Here is a 22,801-nt window from a genome sequence, read left to right as displayed (position 1 = left end):
AAAATAACTGATGCTCATTACCTATGGACTGTGCTACAGACACAATCTTAGTATCTATTATGATCCTCAGCATTTTGAAAGAGTCTGATTCAATCTTTCTGTCCTAGATGTCGACTCCCACTGTTTCACTGCAGGGGAATTTCTGTCGCTTAAACCCACTTACAATTCCTGAATCACAATATTCAGTATTACATATAACAAACTTTATCGCAGCAGAACATTGACCATCTGATGTTGTGTATCCTTTAACCAGGGTTTGTCCAGCCACCCAAAATCACTGCTGTTACTGACCTGCCTTTTTACATTTTTGTTGCAATGTTCACATTCAAATTGACTATATTCCACCAACATCCGTAAAAATAGTGTTTCCTATTGGAAGCCTCTACAGTTTTAGAGTTGGTCCACTCGACAAGAAACCTTAGATAATCAGGACTGTGGTGGACCTTATCAGCATGCAGCCCTGCAGAAAAAGAAGGCCAACTGCATACTCAGCTATATTAACTAGGCTGTATGCAGCAAGTGCCCCTCTCTTTCTAACACTTGTGAGATTGCACCAGGGGTGCAATCAGGGGTATCAGGTCCATTGGGGCTCTTCAGTACAAGAAACACAGGGACATACTGGAGCAAGCCACTCCAGAAAGCTACCAAGATACAGAGAGGACCGCACTACATAATGCAACAGGAGAGGCTGAGAGAACTGGGCTTGTTCAGCTGTATAAAGAGCAGATGAAAGCACTCTCATTTCTGTTGACAGCTATCTAGGGGAACTTCACAAAGAAGACGGAGCCAGACCCTTTGCAGAGGTGTACAGTTATAGGAGAAGAGGCAAAGACATAAGCTGGAACGCAGGAAACTCCAATTAAATATTAGGAAAATCTTTTCTGTCATGAGGGGTCAAACAGTACAAGCTGGTTAGGGACACTGTGGAATCTCCATCCATAGAGATATTCAAAACCTAACTGGACACCGTCCAGTGCTCTAGCTGACCCTGCTTCAGCAGGGGGAGTTGAACTAGATGATCTCCAGAGGTCCCTCAGCTATTCTGTGATTTGAAGCAAGCCATAGCGTACGCCTCTCACAACATCATGCAGTAAACCCAGGCCGTGCTCAAGACGGTGATACACATTCAAACCTGAAAACAGATCTGGCTGTATCCTCCTCTTCCAAATATGCTGTGGAACAAATCAAACGTCCTTTCACCCTCCTTCCAAAACATTCCTTTAGGCTTCTGAGTTGTATTTAGCTCATTCAGAAGTCTACACAGTGATATTAGGACAATGTTTTTCTAGAACACCAGCACCATTATCCCTCTCAAAGTCCTAGCAAATCTAAGTTTTAGTTCCCCATCCTGGAACTCTCCAAATCTCTCCTTCTGATTCAAGATATGCTTATCAGATCTTCACTATACAATCAGGAATGGATATCAACCTTCTGATAAACAGCACTCCACAATCAATTTATTTTTCCTCTCCCCTTCCTTAAACAAATCAACATGAGCGGAATTATTTCAAGCTACAGGAACATACAAAGTGCATACTGTATACCTGTTGCTACCTTCATAAATCTGAAGCCTTTCTAATAGTGCCAAGTCTACACTGATAAAACCGCAAAATATTACTTCAAAAATTTGTGTATATAATTAATTACATCTACACACATGATAACCTATCTCTGCTAGTATGCAAACTTACTTATTTATGAAAACAGTTATTAAGAATCAGTTCTTTCTCCAAAAAATGACATAAATACAGGAATTATATGGGGACTGATATTACATACCTTTGACAAAATTTATTAACATATATTTCGACTAGATGCCCTTTAAACTAATTTTCGTATCACCACTAGTTGGTTTCGTTTACTGTTAGCATGCATAAAATGGAGTGGATCTCAGTTTAAAAGTATAATACAGATTCATATGTTCACAAGTGTTCATTGCAATGTTCAAGTCATCACCACAATTAATTTTATGCCACTGGGGTTTCACCAAGCAAAATAATATCCAAGCATTTAATTTTACTGAATTCAACCTGTTTAATAGGCACTTTGCTTGATGGTAAAAAAATCAAACTTCAAATATGAGTGTAAAATTAGCTACTATGTTACAGAAAACCCTTTACAACAAATGAAAAATAAACAGCAATTAAAATTATGAACTCTTCAAAGCAGGGACTCTTATTTTCTTTTTTTTTCCAAGGCATCATATGATACAATGCCTTGTCCATACAGTCCCAATAAGGTCTTAGTCATATCAACATGAGACAAAAACATATTACAGAGCAGTGTAATTGAGCTGTGACACATCTCATATCCATTCATTAAATACGTTGAAAATAATACTAGCCAAAATCACTTAGCTGAGGCCATTTTCTCCAACAGTTTTCTAAGAGAGAGACTCACCAAAAAGACCTGCTACAGCTTCCAGAAACATCCTACACAATAATGTAAGAACAGGCGTACCTGGTCAGACCACTGTTTCCTGCATCCCATCTCCAACAGTCCCCAAAAGCAGTTGCAAGGAACAACACAAAAACGGTGACAGCATATATGATATGCACCCATTTTTTCCAATCATTTTCAGTGCAGGCACTTCCTTAGATAGGCACATACTTCACAACTTTCAGTGGATTTCTCAGCCATTAATTTGTCCCATCTCCTCTGAAATTCATGAAAGCCTTTCACACCCCAACCTACTTAAAAGTAACCACTTTCTCTTACGGGCGCTCGGTATCCCAGATCAACCAAGCAAACAGAAAAGTAAAGATTGGTAATACATGAAATATTTTCTTCTTGACAAAAACATTCAGATTAGTAGCAGTAACCGTAGTACTAACACATCCACAAGGTAACCAAGTGACAAAGGGCAAAAACCTTGTCCCTAGCCCCCAAAATCTTACAGTGCAAGTATCAGATAAGAGACAGGAAAATATTTACCAGCAATAAGGCAACAGCAGCTAGCGTCAAAAGAAGTGTTATCTTGTTAGAGGTAGCTTGAAGGTGTCATGCTTTTGTAGGCATTTCAGGTAGGGAACATGGGTAGAGAGGTGAACTCAAAAGGTGAGGTTACAAAGGAGTACTACTCCGAGCCCAAGGCACCAAACAAATGTGCATTTGCAAATATAGTAAATGGGTGACAGGGCTGGTCTTGTAACTTGAAGGGAAACCTTGACAAAGAGAAATGGTAAGAAGACACAGATGGGTGAAGAAGGTTTTGAACTTAGGGCAAGTTACTAATATTTCATGCACAAGAGAAGGGAGGCCAGTTGGGATATAAAAAGACATGGTCATAGTGACAGTCTGCTACACTGCAAACGATTGCTGTAAGAGGATCCTGGACAGCTATGACTGGAGAAAGAATAATCCTCAGCGGTAGTGAGGATGAGCATTTAACTAAAGAGTAGGCAGGAAAACACATACAGCAGGGATGTTAAGCAGAAAAAGCCTTCAAGACTTAGATGTAGTCTGAAGGAAAAGAACTTAAGAACAAAATAGAACAGTTATACTAGGTCAGTGCTAAAAATACAGCACTGAAAGAATGTTCCTCTGCATGATATCCCATGTCAGCATCCAGCAGTGTACAAACTTCCTGAAGTTGAGTTGCATCATCACTGTCACATTTAATAGCTCCTCACAGACATACTAGAGTAAGGTCTGATCCATTTTTCATATTTTGACCTCTAAAACACCCTTTGGCAAGGAATTCCACTATTCAATTGCATGTTATGTTGGGAGAGAGAGGGGGATGACACAAAAAAAACCCAAAACAACAAAAACTCAACTTCTATTAAATGTTTTAAAACTGTTTCCTGAGAATTACACAGGATGTTTCCTTGTTGTCATAATATTAGAGTTAATGAATAATTGTTCCCCAATTGCCTTCTAGAGGCCTTGCGTGCTGTTATAGCCAATTCTTCTCAGTCATCTCTTTTCCAAGATGAAGTATTCTACTTTATTTAACTTTTCCTCTGACAAAACTCCTCCATATATCTCATCAGCCTTCACGCCCTTCTCTGAAACTAAACTAGCATCTTTTTGAAATTATGATAACAAAAGTACACACGATATATAGACTGTACACACTGTGGATTTATGGGTTAGCATAATTATATCAATGTTCGTGTTTTCTGTTTGGTTTACTACTCCTTTCCTACAAATACCAAATACTCAACTTTTTAATTGCTAAGCTACGAGGTAGTGGTCTGTACCAGTGAGATAGCCAAATTATGGACCTGTCCTAACAGGCAATACGGCAGTGTTATCCTGAAAAGTAGATGGAGGGCTTGGAAAGAACTCCAGGAGATCTGTTTTGACTCAGGGAGTCTAAGCTAGGCTATAAAGGAGGAGATGGGAGATGACAGAGAAGCAAGACTATATTTTCATTGAGACAGAAATACCGTAAGCCTATGAATCATCTGCCAAGAGATAATACTTGAATTGTGTTTCCACATAAGATTATGCAAAGATGAAGAGCAGAATGAGGAAAAAAAAGGGGGTGGCTGAGAGACAACACGTTGCAGAACTCCCACACAAAGCTGGATAGTGAATGAGAAACATTCTCCAAAGAATGCACTGAAAAAGTGATCAAAGTGTCCAGAGGCAAAGGAGAACATTTGCCAAGAAGGCACAGGGCAAAAAGATCAGGGACATGGTCAATTGTTTTCATAGCTGATTTACAGGTTGAGAGGATCAAAACTTATGATTTAAAGTGCAATTCGCATAATGATTTAGAAGTCTGTATCTTGCAAGGAGAGACAGTCTCAGAAGCAACACAATGGGATCACGCCACTCAGTCACAAACGCCTCTGCCCTGCCTTTTACCGTGCCCTTGGCACTACTGCCCATCACTGCAATGCACTCGGCATTTGCATTTGCTCCTGTTTTCATAGCATAGGGCTATGATGGTAAGAAGCTGCTTTACCCATGTAATTGCAACGCTCAGGGATTTTTGAACAGCAACCAGATTTGCCTTATGCAGCCTCCTGAGCAGAAGTTAACACTGATTGAGGTAGTATGAATTCCAACTGGAACTGAGTATTACACAACTTTATGAGACACAGCTCCTGACTCTACCAGGAACTGGGCTACAAGTGGAAGGGTGGCCCCACTGCTACAGATCTGCATCTCCTTTTCCTCACCCATTCCCAGATCAGTTAACCAGGTCAGCCACCCTCTGCTTTCTCTCACCATAGAAAGAAATTACTGAAAAAATTGTTTCCCGTTCTGAATTCTCTTCAAAGAATCTCTCCGTGAAGTAGGACAGTCTAGATCAAAATTACTGCTCAATTATTCCATTCCTCTCTGTATTGCATTCATATCTCCCATGAAAACTGTTTTGTAGATGTGCTACAGATTGCACAACAGTCAAAATGAGTAAGAAACTCTATAAACTGATTCGTTTTCCAATGATTACACATGCACATACACATATTCACACATGCTTCTATATATCAATGACATCTGAAAATACAAATGGAAATTACATAGTAATCTTCCAAGCATTTTGCTTTCTTTTCCATTGCACACCAAAAAAAAAAAAAAAGAAAAGAAAAAAACCCCATTCTTAACCAATATACTTTAGTTATTAAAATTTTCTGACCCTTAGAAAATAGACACATTAATTATAATTAGCTCCCACTTGGATAATTTTGTGTATAGCATTCATATCAGTGATCTGTTTAAAAAAAAAAGGCAAAATCAACACATACATTTTCTTAAATAAAGGACTTGCATAAAACAAAGTCAGGCACTCGCTTGCCCTTTCGTTCCATATGATACACAGCTGCATCAATCCCATCAGGAAACAGGCAACAGGAAATTCTTCACATTCTGAAGAGAAATCTAAAGATGTGTCTCATCACCCTTCCTCCTAAAAGTGCTTTTTGATTGTCTAAAAGACGTTTACACCAGTTCTAAAATTAACTACTTTACTTAGCTTTTAAGCAGCTATAGGCCTCATTAAGTAACTAACAAAGAGTCAAAAATATAATTTTAGTAAGTTGCCTTAACTTTTTTATTTTCTTCATCCCAAAATACAAAAGCTTGACGCCTATGGACAAAATCAAAGCCAAGTACCCTAGCTATTGGAAAATGTTCCTTCATAATGTGCTGCTCCTGTGCTATTTGTGTTTCTAACTACAGCTCTTGCATATATAATTCCATTATACTTTTATAAATCACCGTTTTGAAAAATGCTTTTGAACCATTAATATATTTTCCTGGTTAAAATTCTTTGAGATGTTCTTAACAAGAGTCTTAGATAATGAATTTGGGCAAACTCTGGAACAGTCTTTACAGTATTATCATTCTCATTAATTTTCAGAACTACCCACTGTGTTGAGATGATTGTCATGGGCCTAAGACTTCAATTTGGCTAAATATTTTTGCATATATTTCAACATATAAGTAACTAACAGATGTTTAAAATGTTAAGTTCACATTCTAGAAATAGTTAAATGTTTACTGTAATATCATAATTTGGTTTTGCACTCATATTTACTTTGCTGCTTCTATCTTTAAACACTCCGTTAGAGTCCTGGTTGGCTGTAGACAAAATGCTTTAAAATGACTTCACAAGAAAACAAAGCATACTCAATTTAGTAAATAAAGCTGTGCTTTTAAAAAAAGAAAAAAAAATACACTTAATGGTACCACAAATGAAAAACAAAGAAAAGGAAACACTTAATGCTAGAAATGTTACTTTTACCTAAGGTACAGATTTCATATAAACCATTTTAAATTGTTTGCATAATAAAAGCTTTTAAATTCATATTTTACATTCACTTTAGAAACCTAATACATTCTGCTGTCTTACATCACTACCAGAAGGCTATATTAGATAAAAAAAAAGTTACTTTTATAATGTTAATACACAGCATATACAGTATCTTACTTTAGTCCAGTTTATGCTCTTTTCTTTGCTTTTTTTTCGTTATCTTTGAAGACTGCTTCTGTTTCCATTGTTTCATCCTTAACCATTCACATATCAGAGCAATAAGTATTTCATTACTGGTTTATCTGTCCAGAGGCTTGAGAAGCAGTAACAATTAACCCTCCCTTCACAGTGATTGATACAGGCTTTGCTTTCAATTTGTTCCACTACACAGATCATGAAATTCTGAATGCGATCATCCTTATTGACCTACACTTTCAAACACACGGCTACAATGAGATGAAAGTAATTATTAAAAGGAACACAGGACTATTCAATGCTGAAACAAAGTCTTGAAAAATCTTTTAGATGACCTTGTCATAAAACCAGCATTATTTGATGTGAAATAAAATGATGTATTTGCTTCATAATCTTGAAATATTAAATTTAAATCTGATCAAGGTATGATATCATTATATCATATAAGCCCAGCTCTAACGTCATATCAGTTAATATCTGACCCAATAAACAGTGACTTCAGCCAGAGTGACCATAGTAGGATCAGTCCTTACACATTTTAAAAATTCCTCCATCAGCTTTATTTTACACCAGCTCTGTTTGCAATGTTGTGTTAGAAATGACAAGACTGTAATTACTATTCTACTACAGTTTGTTTCAAAGACACAGTGTTTATTTTTAAGATCCTGGACTTCTTGAGGCACCTAATATAAATAAGTACACAGGAAATTCAGACTGCTAAGGAAAAATGAGAAACTCAAGTCAGATTTCCATCATCTGCTGAGATGAACCAAGACCTATATACACCACTGCTGGAGACTTACTGCAGTGGAAAACAAATATTGTTCATAAACACTTGCAAAATAACCCCACTAAAACATTGATTTCTTGTAATTGATATATTTTTTTAAAATGCAAAAGGATTGGTAAGTGAACAGTAATGACAGAACTATTTAAAAGATGGGTTGCAGTCAAAGAAAATCAGGATAGAAAACTGTGCAGAAGGATGTTCTTACAGGCCTGAGGCTCTAATCAGAAAACAGAGTGATGGAGATGAACCAATACTGCATGGATTAGCAATGAATTATTTTGAACTATAATCATGTGCCAGCACAAAGGGGAGGTAAAAACTAGCCATTACTCACAAGCTGATCCGCAGATAAGAAGAAAAAAAAGTGAAAAGGGGAAAAAATTTATATGCTAAACTGAATCAGGAGAATAATGAAAATCTAAAGTGTTGTTACACTTCAAGTAACATTCTATTTAATGTCTTTCGTGTGCTGTATAATATTGAGTATTTACACAATACAATCTGTAAGATGCTGCGGCTAAAGCAGGGTTAAATCAGACAACTCTTCTGCAAATTAGTACTGGATAGTAATATGTGCTGAAAAATATCCTAACAGTAGAGTTAGTTTTAAAATAACACACATAGGCACTAATTTCTTCTGATGTAAAATTGCAGGAAATACATATATATGTGTGCCTAGGTAGAGATAGGTAGAGATATGTGTAAATGTGTATACGCACACTCACACTTATGTATACATAAACATATATAATGAGGGATTTAATTTCCATTAGTCCATCTGAAAGCAAAGCACCACCATCTTAAGATCCAATGTTAGTTTTCCCACTTGGGGAAAAAAAAACATTAGAACTAATTTTGTGAGAAAAGAAAAATCAAAACTGCTATCCACAAAGATTCCTGAGATTCTTATGAACAGACTGTTTAAATGAAGAGCACTTTAATCAGTAGAGGAATCCTCACGTTTCTAATGTCTTGCTGTGCATTCTGCAGGTTATAGTAGCAGCTGGTAGAGGTCATATATCTTTTGTGAGCATCCCAAAAAGGCTCACTGCCAGACTGTTAAATTATGAATAAGCAATGAACAAAAGAATGCAGATACGGTGGTGACAAGATAATCCAAGCAAATTTATCTATGACAAATTTCACAGGATTAACAAATTACATTTACACAGAACAATAAAAATGTGCAAAAAAAAAGGATGAGCCTACTTTTCCCTCAGAGCACTAAAGGAAAAAAAATCACCATTCCAATGCACGTATTCACATTTAACTTTATCTAAAGTAAGACATTTATAGCTTGCTGAAGACAATCAACTAGCATTATTTCCTTTCAAGCAAATACATATACTGTGTCTATCTAACATACAACAGATGTCTACACTTTGCCGTATACATGTATACAAGTCAGTGGAAAATCTTTTTAATAAAGTTTTCCTCACAACTAGTAACAAGCAGAGTAAATACAGAAGAATTCTAATTTTGTTTTTCAGGTGGAATATTCTGCCATTCTCTGTCAGTTAGATACTTTGTGCCTTAATCATTTTGGGTTTTTTTCCTATTTGAACTGAATAAATATTGTAATATATAATTGCCACAAGAAAAAAATAAGTCATGAATAGGACTTGAATACTTTTTTGCGGTAGTATCACAAAACCATTGAGAAACAATAAAAATAAAGAAATCACTCCAAAAGGATTCCTAAATCCAGAATCTAAATACTGGATGTTCCTAAAGATGGACATTCAGTATGTCAGATAATCTTGGAGGGAAGAAGAGGGGATTTGAAGTGTTTGCTACATCCTGTGGACTCCTATTCTGGTCTTGAGAAGTGATACAAAAACAAAATTTGAAAAACTGCCCTCAAAAAGCATGGAATAACCGTGTCTAAATCACATTTCTGTAGAGAAGCATTTTTCTTCCTGTTAACAAAGGAATAAAAGGAAACACGGCACCTCTTAGTTTTGAAATTTGAGTGTAAGTAGAGTGACTGATAAAGGGAACAGCACGCGTCTGAAAGATCTGGAATCTGCTGTATCTTTTCTATCATGCTTCTCATCTGAAGTCTGTATTTTCTGTCACCTCCATTTATTTTTTGTTCCTTGTTAATACAAAACAGTTGTTTAGTAAAAATAGGTCTTGAATAAAAATGGGCCTTCTGAAAGCATATATATCATTTACACATCAAATATATGTTCTTGTTACAGAGCACTGCCTACAAACAAGAAACCTCAGTATGAGAGTGAACATCCAATTAATTAACATACTTTAGTAAACTACTTGGATCCTTCAAACACTGCTACTTGAGTACCATTTATCTAGCTCATTCAGCAGTTGAAAAAAATTACTGTACTTTTGATTTTTCACAAGAAATGCAGTTTTGTTGTAAAACTGAACAGCAACTCAGAAAGAACAAATAAACAAATTAGCCCAAAGCATTTGTTTATTTTTTTATCTTCATCTTCTATTTGTTACTTACCAAGATAAAACAGTTTTAGTTTTTCCCAGTGCAGGTTTTTTTGAGAATCTCCTGTTAGTAATTTATGCAAGGGTGAAGAAAACATGCCAATCCTACATCTAACTATAGTCAGACAAATAAAATCAGCTACATTTTTTCAGCTGTAAAGGTTGAAGGATAAGTACCACTGGCAGCTATTCTCTTTTTTAAGATTTTTTTCCTTTTTTAATCCCACTGCCAGCACTGTACTGATTCAGTCACTCAGTTCTTTCTATTGACCTCAACATTGACCTATGAAGACTGCCCACTTACATTTTTTTCCCACAAAGTAACAAATTCTGCCTCCCATCATCTCTAAAAAAAAACCAGCTTTCTAACAAGCATTCTTCTAAAATTTGGTATCTCATACTTTTGCTAAATGAATTACAGCTTTGACAGGACAATTCTGAGCCACCTAATTCATATAAGCCTAGACTGTGTGTAAACTGATTGTAAATGTGAATTTCCACATGACTTTAGGCATGATGTGTAAGCAACAGGAGAAAAAAAAAATCCCCCCCCAGCCCACCATAATATAAATGTATCAGTTCTGTGCCTAAATTCAAGCAAAATTATAACCCTTTAGGATTTAACCCAAAATTACTGTTCAAAGACTATTTATTACTCAGTAAAATTCAGTTTAAAACGAAGTAATGTGTAATGAAGCCTGTTCTAAATTCCTGTTGGAGACAAAATTCCCAGGCAAGTATTTTAAAAGGGGCTTATAGGATTTAGGTGCCCATATTTCACTGAAATGCAGTATGTGTTGGATACCTAAATCCAATAGGCTCTTCAGAAAATCCAAGCCCCAGGGACATTATTGTAGATTACACACATACGTATTATTCAGACTATATCCCGTAAATTCACTATATACATATGTAAACCTAACATGCCTGCAGGTAATGGAACAGTACTTTTCCACTTAAATTATTTAACGTAAGTGTTGAACTCCTATTATATATCAAGCTAACAGCTAATTTTAAATTGCAATCAAGCCATTCTCTGAAAGCACTTTATTTCAGTGGAGGTTTGCCTATAAAAGAAATGTAAATCCCTCTAACGAAGGCAGCGTAATCTTTGAGTACACAGTCAAAACAGGGGCTGGAATTTTATTCCTAGTGCGAACATTGACATCTTCTGCCATTTCTGCTAGTTCTCAAAAATGTTTTGTGCATAACTATTTCATCAGTAAAGCACGCAGAACAGTGTTTAGACCTTTTGAAGAACATTCTATAAAGAAGTATATCTATTGAAATACTCAGTATTAATATTAAAGTCTTCTTCAGACATTGCATGACATCAGTGAGAAGTTCCCTAGAACAGACAAATGACGAGATACAACCGAAGAGTGAAAGTCCAAAATGCAACGTGTAAGAAAGGCTGGGAAAATAGCCTGCCACAAATCTTCAGAACTCTGTTTTCGGTAGACCATTCCAGATTATTCCTTACATATCACTTGTTCTTTAATGCGCCTGACTCTCGCCTGCATGCAGAGTGCTGGGTAGGGGGTGAGATCAGAATCTGCTTGCAGACCGCGCCATTTTCACTCGAGAATCTCAAGACTTTCACATTTTATAATAATACACAGATGCAAAGTTCATTCCTCCTCCTACTAAGTACATTAAAGTTTGTCATTGCAGTCTCACTGAGAACAAATTCACATCTATTGAATTATATGGTAAAAAAACCTTTATTCTTGCTTGTGATTCTCTGTAGTATACTTTAATTATACACATAATTTCATTTGGGATTTTTTTAAAGATTAAGGTACAACTTGAACTCAATATTCTCCCAAAGGCAGGGTCCAATTCTACCAAGTTACAGACACAAATACTATCCTACCTTTACCATACGTGCTTTGTCCTGTGCAATATAGTACTATAGCACACAAAATTCTGGAATATTTTTACTGCTCAAAGTCCTGTTCAAATCAATGGCACAACGGTCCTATTCATTTGACTAGGACTTTGTGTATTGCAAAACTACTGCTCAAGCTACTCACAGAACAATGGTCCAGTCATATACGACATGGCAGCAACCATTATATTCTTACTATGGCACATCTTCTTATGCAGCAAAATGCAATATTATTACAAATTATCCTTATTATGCAAAGTCCTATTAAACAAAAAGTCTCGCACCTCATTCGCACTAATGGGACTTTGTATGTTAAAGATAACATGCAGTAGCCTTATAAATATTACACAGAAAGAAATTGCCTCTTCTGAAAAAATGCAATTATTATGAAATGAATTTTCAAAACATTTCCTCTCATGGCCATAAATCTTTGGCACCTTCTTTAAAAAAAAAAAAAAAAAAGGCCAAACATTAAACATAAACAAACAAACAAATTGAAGAAAGAAATGACTCAGGAGAAAACACATAGTCTTGGCTACGTACCTTAAAAATATCTGATGTTTAAAATATAACAAGAAATTTCCAGGCTGACATCCTGCAGAACAAGTTTGCTTGGCCCATTTTGAAATAACATGAGCAATGCTGAAATCTCATCTTACATGAGGTGCTTTTACACCTGCAAGAGCTAGTGATGACTATAATATAAAGTCAGTCTGATCAACTGACTGCATGTAAGGTTTATTTACATCTCATTAGATGAGATTTCAGGAAATAGTATCATAACATTAAATTCTAAAAAAAATAATTACTTAATTGGTATCAAATGAAATTCTGCCACATTCGTAAAATGGCTTCATCTTACTGACCTCAATGGAAGTAGAATCAATTCCAAAATGTTAATAAAATGGTAACACTTAGTTTTTATGGTCAGTATCAAATTATTCAAAATTCTTCTCTTAGAATACGTTTTCCAAGAAAGAGGGTATTGTTATAAAGATCGTTTTATGAAACAAACATTTATTTAAACATTGTACTTTTTAGGAAGGACACTGATGAAACTAATGCCTACAATGTACATTTTCAACAACTGTTTTACATCACTCTAGCAGTAAAATTCCCATCTGGGCTGGCAACTTTTGTGCCAAGTTTCAAACAAATGTGATTTGAAACTGCCAGCATATTAGACTCCAAAATTCAAGTGAGACACTAACAAAAGGAGACGGATGTTGACGATATACCCTGATATTCTCTTAAAAATATCTATGGTTCTGGGTGCTGTATTAATCTGATAACAAAACTCTCTAATTATTTATAATTTATGTATAATTTGCATTAGAATATAATGTCCTTAAATCGGTACAAAACAAGCTAACTGGATATGACTTGTAAGGAAAAAACAGTTCTGCTGTAAAGAATTTAGAAACAGTGCTGCAGACAAAACCTTGTTATTCAGAATCCCATTAGTTACTGAAAATATGTAATATAACGTTTGTTGATCAATACTCTCATGTAAGCTCTAAATAATGCATGATTCCAGTGGAGAAAAATGCAGCAAATCAAATATGGTGGGAGAATGTTTCAAATTATGAAGAGTAGTATGACTGCTAATCCATAAATCAGAAATCGGAAAGATTGTTGTAATGTGGGAGGGCTCTATTTAATAAAGGTCATTATAACTCCTGGCTCTAGAGCTATAAGATCTAATATCCTCTCTGGTAGTTCTATGATATGCCCATGCATTACTGTTCTTGTTGACAGTCTGTTGCCTTGGAAATATTTCATTATTTCAGTTTTTCCATTTGTAGACCCTTGGCCTTGTGATATGAAGGCCACCCTATTTCATATTTTCGATTATCATTTAAGAAATCTTCTGGAGCTATTTATATAAAAGCAAGTGTTAGACGATGCATATCATCATTTATCACTGCTATGTTTAAGCTTGTGCTCTAGAAAAAAATGCCAAAATAAAGGGTTTTTTCTCTTTCACTTTAAACCAATAGCATTCTGATACTATGATAGGCTTTACAAATCAATGCTGGCATGTCATATGCATGACACTTCTGTCTATTTAATTTTCTTGGTTATATCTCCACACAACTGAAAAACCCTAAACTGCTCCTGTAACTGTAAAATTTGCTACAACTCGTAGTTTAACAGCAAACCAAATAAATGTGTGTAAACTTTTCAAATATTCTTTAAAAAAATTACACAGGTGAGAAAAGTTTCAAAACATTTCAAGTGCTTGGTTGCATCAGAGACTACCACTTTTTACATTTGTTTTATAATCACTATCCTCTTGCTTGAAAAAAACAAAAACACAGCCTACCTAAATATTGTGGAAGCGAAGACCAAACGAAGAATGTACACAAAGTTCACTTACAGAATTCCTTGTCTTGAGAACTAGTTTACTGAAGTAGTAACTAAGAAGAGACTGCAAAACCCCTTCAGTAACCGCTACGCGCATGTATTTGAAACAGCTGGGTGTGCGCGGCTGAAGGGATGTATACAGACGCAGCTTAAACACAGTTACATGCAAGACTTCAGGAGCACATTCTCATAACTTTCAATGAAATGCACGAGTGCTCGTTTCTTGAAGCATTGATCCATCTTCTCCAAAACTTTTTTTTTTTTTTAAAGAGCGAAGAGATTGCCGGTATTTCGGCTACAAAAAATGTCATCAACTTCTACATGTAATCTTTACACCTGAACTGTTCGGAGCACTGTAAAGAGCGGCAACAAAGCGAACCCTAAGGGCAAAAAACAACTGCTTGGACACTAGGCCAAGTTTGTGGCTATTAGTGTTCTAGGAATTTAGACTACTTTTTTCCCCTGAAATGATTACTCCTCCCACTCCCTACAGGGAAAAACTACTCCGATCCAACCTTTAAAATGACAGCATCAGAGCTGAACAAGAAGATGCTATTAAAGGGCATTAAATTAAATACAGTATATCCTCCTACAACTTCAATCAGAATTTCAGTCCAAGTGTTATTTAGTTCAGCTCTCAAGTGGAGCAGAATAACAAATCGTGCACTTTGATTTACCTTCTCCGAATGCCAAATGGAGACAGGTGATAAAGAAAGCACTCATGCACAGGCTATGAAGTTTCCCCTAGAAATTAATTCTATCTTCAAGATTCCTATCTCAGAGAAATTCCCAAAATGGCACACAAATATGCTTCTGCTGGAGAGATTACTGAAGCTATCCTGGCAAATACACTTAGCACTAATATAGTACCATTCTCGGAAAGAAGACAGCAGAATTGTGCGGTTGAGGGAGGGACGGGGGACGACAGGACTTATTGATACAAATTGTTTTTCCAACAAAGAACTCTGCAGGAGAAAAGCCTGCTGCTATAAGTGTTATTAACACATTAGAAACGCCTTTGCAGGCACTGAAATGGAGATTTAAAAAAAAAATATTTCTAGTTGAAGATGAAAATCTGTAAGTTAAGTCATTGACTTCTGAGGATGCACTGTTTTCCCATTACATGTATCTCCAAACTCTGCTACGCAGCAATATAGCCTTGTCAAAGCGCAACAGTTAATACCAATGCATCTAACACAGCCGCACTAACACTTCTGTGGCAAATACGAAATGTACGGTTTTCCAATACCGGGCAGTCTGCTTCCTGAGGAAAAATGGCATAGCTATTTAGATAAAATCTGTGGGTTTGGGAAGTTGTACTAGAAATGCTGGTCATACATACAGAAATTGCAAGTTTTCAATTAAGATTACAATGAGCCTGATTCCCTAGACTTTATTTTTGTTTAAATATTTTTCAGACTTACTTGCGCTGTGAAATACAAGCGGAGTAGCACATAATCCAGCTACTTTTAAAAGCTGTCTAAATGTTAATTTCCATTTTTACAGCTAACCAGGAACCCTCCTCACCCCTCACCCTCAAGTTCACTTGTAAGGCTGAAGGAGGGGGGAGGAAAATAGCCCCCCCCAACCCCTCTGGCCGCCCTCCTCCTGCGCACAGAGCTCATCGCAGTGTAGCAGGGGAGCTTTGAGTACTTTTGCAAGAATCACAAAGTAACATCACATGAACTTGCACTCTCGTTTCCTACCAGTCACTTCTAGAAAGATTCGCTTTACTAGAACCAACCCGCTGCGGGCGATTCGTGTCAGCAGCCCAGCAGCTCAGCAGCAAGAGCTCTCCCCCAGCAGACGTACACGGGGCAGGCGGCGGGCCGGGAAGCAAATCGGGGGCAGCGCGACCCCCCCGCCTCCCTCCCGGGCCCCGCGCACCGCCGCACCGCCCGCCCGCGCACCGGCTCTGCTCTGCCCGCCCCGCGGGGCGCCGGCACCCGCGGCCCGCCCGGCGGCGGCGGCGGGGCGGGGGGACCGGGCCGGGCCGGGCCGGGCCGGGCCGGGCAGCCCCGCGGGCGCAGCTGGCGGCGCGGCCCCCCCCGCTCCGGCCTAGCCGCACTTGAACCGCACCGGCGGGGCCGGCCCCTCCGCCCGGGCAGCCGGGCCTGGCGCGGCGCCCCGCCGCCCCCGGGGCCGCCGAGCGGCGGGGGCCGCCCGGGGGGGCCTCCCGCCTCCGCGCACACACACACACAGACGCCCGCTCGCCAACGCGCCCCGCCAAGCGCCGGCTCCGGCAAGCCGCGGCGGTGCGGCTGCCGGAGCGGGGCTGCTGCTGCGCGGCTCGCCCTGCGTGTGTGTGTGTGTGTGTGCGGGTGCGTGTGTGTGCGTGTGCGGCTGGCGGCACGCACTAGGAGGAACTCCCGGTGCCCGGCTGTGCGAGCAGCGGGTGCCGGCGGCAGGTCCCCCCACCCCGGCATGGCAGCCAGCCCCGGCCCCCGGCGGCGGCGGCCCGGCCCGGCCCGGCGCTGCTGCTGCTGCTGCTGCTGCAGGTTCAATAAAGAGAAAGTGTTACCGTTCTCGCCTGGAAGGATCCTGCTGAAAGCTTGGCTTGGTGGGCGCCATCTTCCTGGGATTTTTTTTTTTTTTTCCTCCTCTCTCCCTTACTTTTCCCCCTCCTGATGTTGGTGTGTGTTGTGTGTCTAGCAGCAGCAGCGGCGGCAGCAATGGCCCCGGTTAGCCAGACAGGCTAAGGAAAAGTACTGAGGCCAAAGCATCGCTGGCTCCCACTCCTCCGCGCAGTCCTGGTGCAGGTTGCTCGCTCGCTAGCGCTGCTGCTGCCGCCGCTGCCGCCGTCCATAAGCCGAGGAGCGGAGGGAGCCGGGGCCCCGCCGGCCCCAGAGACATGCCCAGCGCAGGCAACGGCGGCGGCCGGCGGCGGTGGCGGGGAGAGCGAGCCGCGGCGCAGCCCCGGCGGGCAGCCCGGCCGCTGGCATCGCCCGGCAGGTGCGGCACACACACACACACACACACACACACACACACACACGCACACGCACACACACACACACACACACGCACACACGCACACTCGCTCGCACACGCTCACACCCCCGCGCCCGCCGGCCGGGCTACGCGGGGTGCCAGGCCGCGGGGGCTAGCGGGGCGGGGGCGGGGGAGGGAAGGAGGGGAGTCGGGGATCTCCGGGCTTGACCGCTGTGAAAGTATTTCTGGGCATTTTCCAGCTGCTTCCCCAGCCCCGCTCCCGCTCGGCGTGCGGGGGGACGCAGCCTCCGCTGCCGGCGCAACAACGCCACTCAGTTGCAGTTTCGCAGACTTTCCTGCTCGGGAGCCGGGGCTCCGGCGGGGAAGAGGGGGCTGAGGGGAGGCAGGGACTCCCTGATGCGACTCCGCGGCGTGTGTCCCCCCGTGGGCTCCCCGCGGCGGGGGACGGGCCCGCTGGCCGGGTGGCGGCAGCGTCCTTCGGCCCCCCGGGGCCGCACGCTGGGGTGCCCGGGGCTCGCCCGCGGGGACAGCCTGGACACGGGGGGGGGAGTTGGGGGGGCCGCACCCCCCCGAGAACGTGCACGCGCCTCGCGGGAGTGGGCGCTGGGTCCTGGCGGGGTGAAGGGCCCAATGCTGGAAACCTTACCCGGGAGCGGTGACCCGCTTTGTGGGGAAAGGGTGCAGCGCTCCACGCTGCTTTATTGGAGGTTGTGAAACTAAACACGAAATAAAGGAGCGGGCAAAACGAACCGCTACCTTAATTGTCCCTTCCCGGACACTGGGAACAGCCGAGCGCTGAGAGCTTTCAAAGGAGAAACCCCTCCCGCGCTGAAAGCTTTCCATCTCCAAGGTAACTTTGTGGCTACTCGGCGGCCGCCTTGGAAGTGCACAGCTCCCCGGGCCTGATCCCGCTTCCGCTCCCAGGGAAAACCCGGCGGCTTCCGCGGGGACAGGAGCGAGCCCCGACAGTCGGGGTTGGGGGGGACGCTGGGGGTGTTTATGCGTGAGAAACGTTTCGGCGACAACTCCCGGAGCTCGAGGCGGGGAGAGAGCCGCTGGGGAAGGAGTTGCCAGCCGGCCGGGAAGTTTGGCTGCGGGGCGCCGCCCGCGCACCGGGGGCCGGGGGGTTCTTCCCCGCGGGAGGCAGCCGGGGCCGGCGTGCCTTGGCGGGGAGCGGCCGGGGCCTCCCGCGCAGCAACGGGGGGGGGGGGGGGGGGGGGGGGGGGGGCCGCTGCTGCTGCCTTGCCCCGCGCGGCTTCCGCTCGGGCGTTGCGCGGGGTAGCGCGGGGCTGGCCGGGCTGCGGGGGGGCGGGAGGGGGGGGGGTGTCTGGGAAGCGGCACACGCCGTTCCCCGCCGGCAAACCCCTCTCCTCGCCTCCAGAAGGAAGGGAGGGGGGAATAAAAAAAGTTAACAGGTGTCACCTCGGCTGTGGCAATGGCGTCAGGAGGTGCCGGCGCCTGCTGCGGTTTAAGCGCTTCCAGACAGCGCGAGGGAAAACGGCTCGACGTGGAGGGCTCTGTTTTGTCGAGCGTACCCGTAGCCAAAACCTGGGAGCAGCGCGGCGGTACTTCCCCGGGTGAGGTCTGCGCCCGAGGCGCCCGGCCCGGCCCGGGGTCCTGCAGTGCGAGCGGCCGGGTGTCGCTCGGCGCTGCTCGGGCGAGAGGCGCTGGCAGCCCGTCAGAGGAGGGCTTAGCTGCCACAGCTTCCTCCTGGCTACTGACTGACAGCAGTCGGACCGGCGAACGCCAAGTGCTAATAAATCGCATGCTGCCTTCTCCGCATATTTCTGTTTAACTTCAAGCCTCCAGAGGTCTCCTTCACTTGTCTAAAAGCCAGTCTGACATTTCTGACCCTTGACTTCCCCACTTCACAGACTAAACTGTTGTGATTGCTGCCTGTACTTCCTCGCTAAAGTGTCCGTCAGTTTCCATTGTCATTTAAATATTTTATAAGTGACAAAAATCATACAGAAACCATGAAAAGAAATCAACTTTAATCCATTCTTTATATCTCTCACAGTCAAGCTTGCCTCTTTTTTTATTTTTTTTTTATATGAAAGATCGATGTGGTTGCTTGAGCGAAACAAGACTCGTGCTTAGTTTCAAATGTTTCTCAGCTAAGAAAGTGCTTAGGCATCATCCGGGATTATCTCAGGAGCGTCAGCTTCCTACTAATTTTTCATCTGATAAAACCTACAAAAGTTACCACCAAACGTTTTCTATCACGGGCATCAAATGGAAAATACATCATGTGTTTTCCAAAACTATAGGAAGCAACTCAAAGTTGCTGAACAACAAAACAGTCAGTCAATGGTCCGTTACCTAAATCTGCGTCCTGAACAAATTAAGTTTGAAATACTACGCTGAAACTTCCCCTGATTTTTTTTTTCTTTTACGTCGTAAAGATATTTAGTTTGGATATTTGAGATTATACTGCATTTTTGTCGGTATTTAATGCAGTAGTGGAAAGCAAGATACTTGGGACAGTGCCATTTTTATTGCATTTAGAGAAATGTAAATGTTTTATTCCGATTTCAGCCTACATTTATCTGTTGTCAGCTACTCTTTTTTTGAGAATTTGGCTTCGGTTATATGCTTATGGTAGAGAAAACGAATAGATTCAAACTTCAGGTTTTGCCTCGTAGAAACACAAAGAAATGTCAGGTAATTAATTAAGTTTCGTGTTAGTATCACCACATATGGATGAATTGTTAGAGGGAACGGGGAAGGTCTTTAAACTTCATTATGACTTACTGCCAACTTTCTACGCTTTGCTTCCTAAAGGCCCTCTCCGTGAATTTCCTGCATTTGCATTAGAATGCATTTAAGATGAAAAAATAACAGTGCTGAGTATACTTAGGGTTTCGTGCTATGTTTCCCTCTAGTAACAGGTGACATGATAATACTGTTAAACTACGGTGTGGAATTGCAAGTGTGCAACCCCAAGTGAAAATTGCTCTCTTTCTTGGTTGAAAGCAAATTATCAATCAGCATACCGTGATCAATTATCCCCCTGGCTGCCACACACTGGGATTTGCACAAGGCATTGACATTGAGAAATTCCTCTTTCTTTAGAAAGGATGAGCGGACCGGATCCCAAACTTTGCAGCAGCCAAGCTGAGCTGCCAGGGTCTCACTTTTTTTTTTCCTTTTTTTTTTCTTCCCCCCCCCCATTGTTGATTTCCAGCTCATCCAAGACAAAACTAGAAGATTGTGTTTACTTCTCAGTGCATTTTAAAAGATGCTGTGTTTAAGAAAAAAAAAAAGAAAAATAAAAAACCCTCCCCTCCAGGCAAGCTCCCTCCCCAACAAGCAGCAAGGAGAGATTAAAAAAAAAGAAAAAAAAAAAGAAAGAAGGGAAGAAAGAAAGAAAGGAAAACAAAGCAACACAACAGCACAAAGAACAAGCAAGTGCGGGAGCCTCGGGAAGAGCCGCACGCCCCTCTCCCCCCCGGTGCTCACCGTTGCTGGTAGGAGGTGATGCCCTGGACGTTTTGCGGGTTGCCGTTGGCCGCGGCGCCGGCTCGCCCCATGCCCGGCGCCGCCGGCACCCCCCCGGCCGCCCCGCCGGCCGCCGCCGTCACCTGCACACTGAAATCCGGGAAAATCCTGATCATCCCCGCGGCTCAGCACCCGGCGAGGCTCGGCGAAGCGGTGCGGGAGCGGCGGCTCTCCCTCCGGCGGCTGCAGCGGCGGCGGAGCCAGGCGCGCTGCAATCCCATTAGTGAGCGGCGGCCGCCGAGAGTGGGGAAGGGCGCTTTGATGTGAGCTGCCGGGCTGAGGCTGAGAGGAGTCTGGGGGGGCTGGGGGTAAGGGCGGGGGGGTTACCGAATTGCAAACATGCAATGCGTGAAGATTTGGAGGGGGGGCGAGGGGGGAGGAATATCAGAGCTACGGTAAAGAAAAAAAAAGGTATGCCTAATACCGCTGGAGCTGTAGATATAAGAGGAAAATCCAAGCTGAGGAGGGACAGGGAGGAGAGAGGGGGGCGCAATTACTTTAGCGGTGCAGTAGAAAATGATGAGCAGCAAATGTTGCCTTTTTCCCTCCTCCTTCTCGTCCCTCCACCCCCCACCCTCCACCCAAAATGCAAGTCTTAGAGGATTTCTCTGTCTCAATGAAGTAATAATAAAGGCAGCTGACCACAGTCTGGGCTAGCGCCAACTGCGCGGAGGGGGGGGCGGGGGAGGAATCTCCCTGCTCCCAGAGTCCTGAGGAGAAGAGGAAGAGTGGAGGATTGTTGCAGCACAAGTTCTTGCTCTTGGTAACTTGCTTTTGCTTCGCTCCCCTCCCCCCCTTTCTTTCTTTCTTTCTTCCTTCCTTTATTTCTTTCTGCGAAGGGACGGTTCTCAGAAGCGAGGGAACGCGCCGCTTTTGTGCACTGGCAGAGTTTGTTCCCGGTTACAGCGAGCTGACTCTCCTCCCCTCCTAGTGTGCGGCGATGTTACTGCTAGTCAAACTTGTAAGGTGTGCGGTGCGTGTGCACGCACTGATCCCTGCCGCCGCTTCGACATATCAATCCCACCGCCGGGAGCCCCGCGAACCCCCGTCCCGCAGCTCCCTCCGGGGGAGGGGGGCGGCTCGGCCCCGGCCGCCCCGCGGGACGCGCGGCCGCGGCTCCTTCGTGCCAGCCCGGGGCCGCCCGCAGCCGAGCGCTCCGGGCGGGTTTGCGCTCCTCCGCCTACGCGGGGCTGCGCGGCTCCCCCGCCGCCGCCCGCCGCCGAGTCCGCGGGGCTGCGAAGGTCGGTCGCCGGCGGGGAAGGGAGGGGGGAGCGCACGTCGGTGGCCGGACACCCCCCGTGCCCCCCCCCCCGGCCTTGCTGCGGGCGCGGGGGCCGCAGCCGCTGCGGGAGGGGGCCCGGACCCGCGAGCCCTCCCCGGCGCGGTGCTCGGCGGGGCTGCGCGCCGTGCCCGCTCCTGGCTGCGGCGGGGGGCGAGGGGCCCGTCCCGGGGGGCCGGGAAGAGCGGCGTGCCGAATCAAGGGCAGCAGGGGAAGGGGAGATACAGGGACCCCTCCCGCAGTAGGGTCCCACCAAATCTCCCCGCGTCCGGGGCGGACTCGGAAACCACGGACCTGTAGCTTTAAATTGGTGGAGCTGAAAGTGTGTCGTACTGGGGGGGGGGGGGGGGGGGGGGGGTTTGGACTCCTCGCCAGCCCGGTGCGTGGCCAGCTAGCAGAGAAAGCAACGCACGGTGCCAGCGCACCTTACACAAACGGCAGCTGTACCGTGGACCGGTTCCTGAGGAAACCGAGGGTCACGGCGAGAGGAGCTGCGTGGGACAGAGCACAGGTTGCCCTCCAGAGCACGGATGGTGTTGGGCAGGCGATGGCAGCATCTCCGAAGGGGGCAGATGGCCCAGGCTGCCCCGTCACTCCAGAGGCCTCGTAACCTTTTCTTCTATAAATCAAAGCTGTCACCTGGCCCAGTCT

At 43.7% G+C, this 22,801-nt stretch overlaps 1 protein-coding gene across 7 annotated transcripts in view; it reads right to left on the bottom strand.

Annotated features, from left to right (window-relative positions):
- The window catches only part of NPAS3 (neuronal PAS domain protein 3), a 636,093-nt gene extending 614,667 nt beyond the window's left edge, over nt 1–21,426 (bottom strand). For 2 of the 7 annotated variants that reach the window (XM_075425465.1, XM_075425467.1), the window contains exon 1: nt 20,833–21,426. In XM_075425465.1, the coding sequence (XP_075281580.1) occupies nt 20,833–20,987 (155 nt within the window). In that variant the 5' untranslated portion in view covers nt 20,988–21,426. Of the gene's footprint in view, nt 1–16,939; nt 17,632–20,832 lie in introns of those variants that run through there. The other 5 variants (XM_075425468.1, XM_075425470.1, XM_075425466.1 and 2 more) reach the window with 4 other exon arrangements.
- Nucleotides 21,427–22,801: the final 1,375 nt, after the last annotated feature.

The sequence above is a fragment of the Opisthocomus hoazin genome, chromosome 7 (assembly GCF_030867145.1).
Source record: "Opisthocomus hoazin isolate bOpiHoa1 chromosome 7, bOpiHoa1.hap1, whole genome shotgun sequence".
NCBI classification, from domain to species: Eukaryota; Metazoa; Chordata; class Aves; order Opisthocomiformes; family Opisthocomidae; genus Opisthocomus; species Opisthocomus hoazin.
The sequence above is the reverse complement of the archived record's forward strand: the minus strand, read 5'-3'. Positions and strand labels throughout refer to the sequence as shown.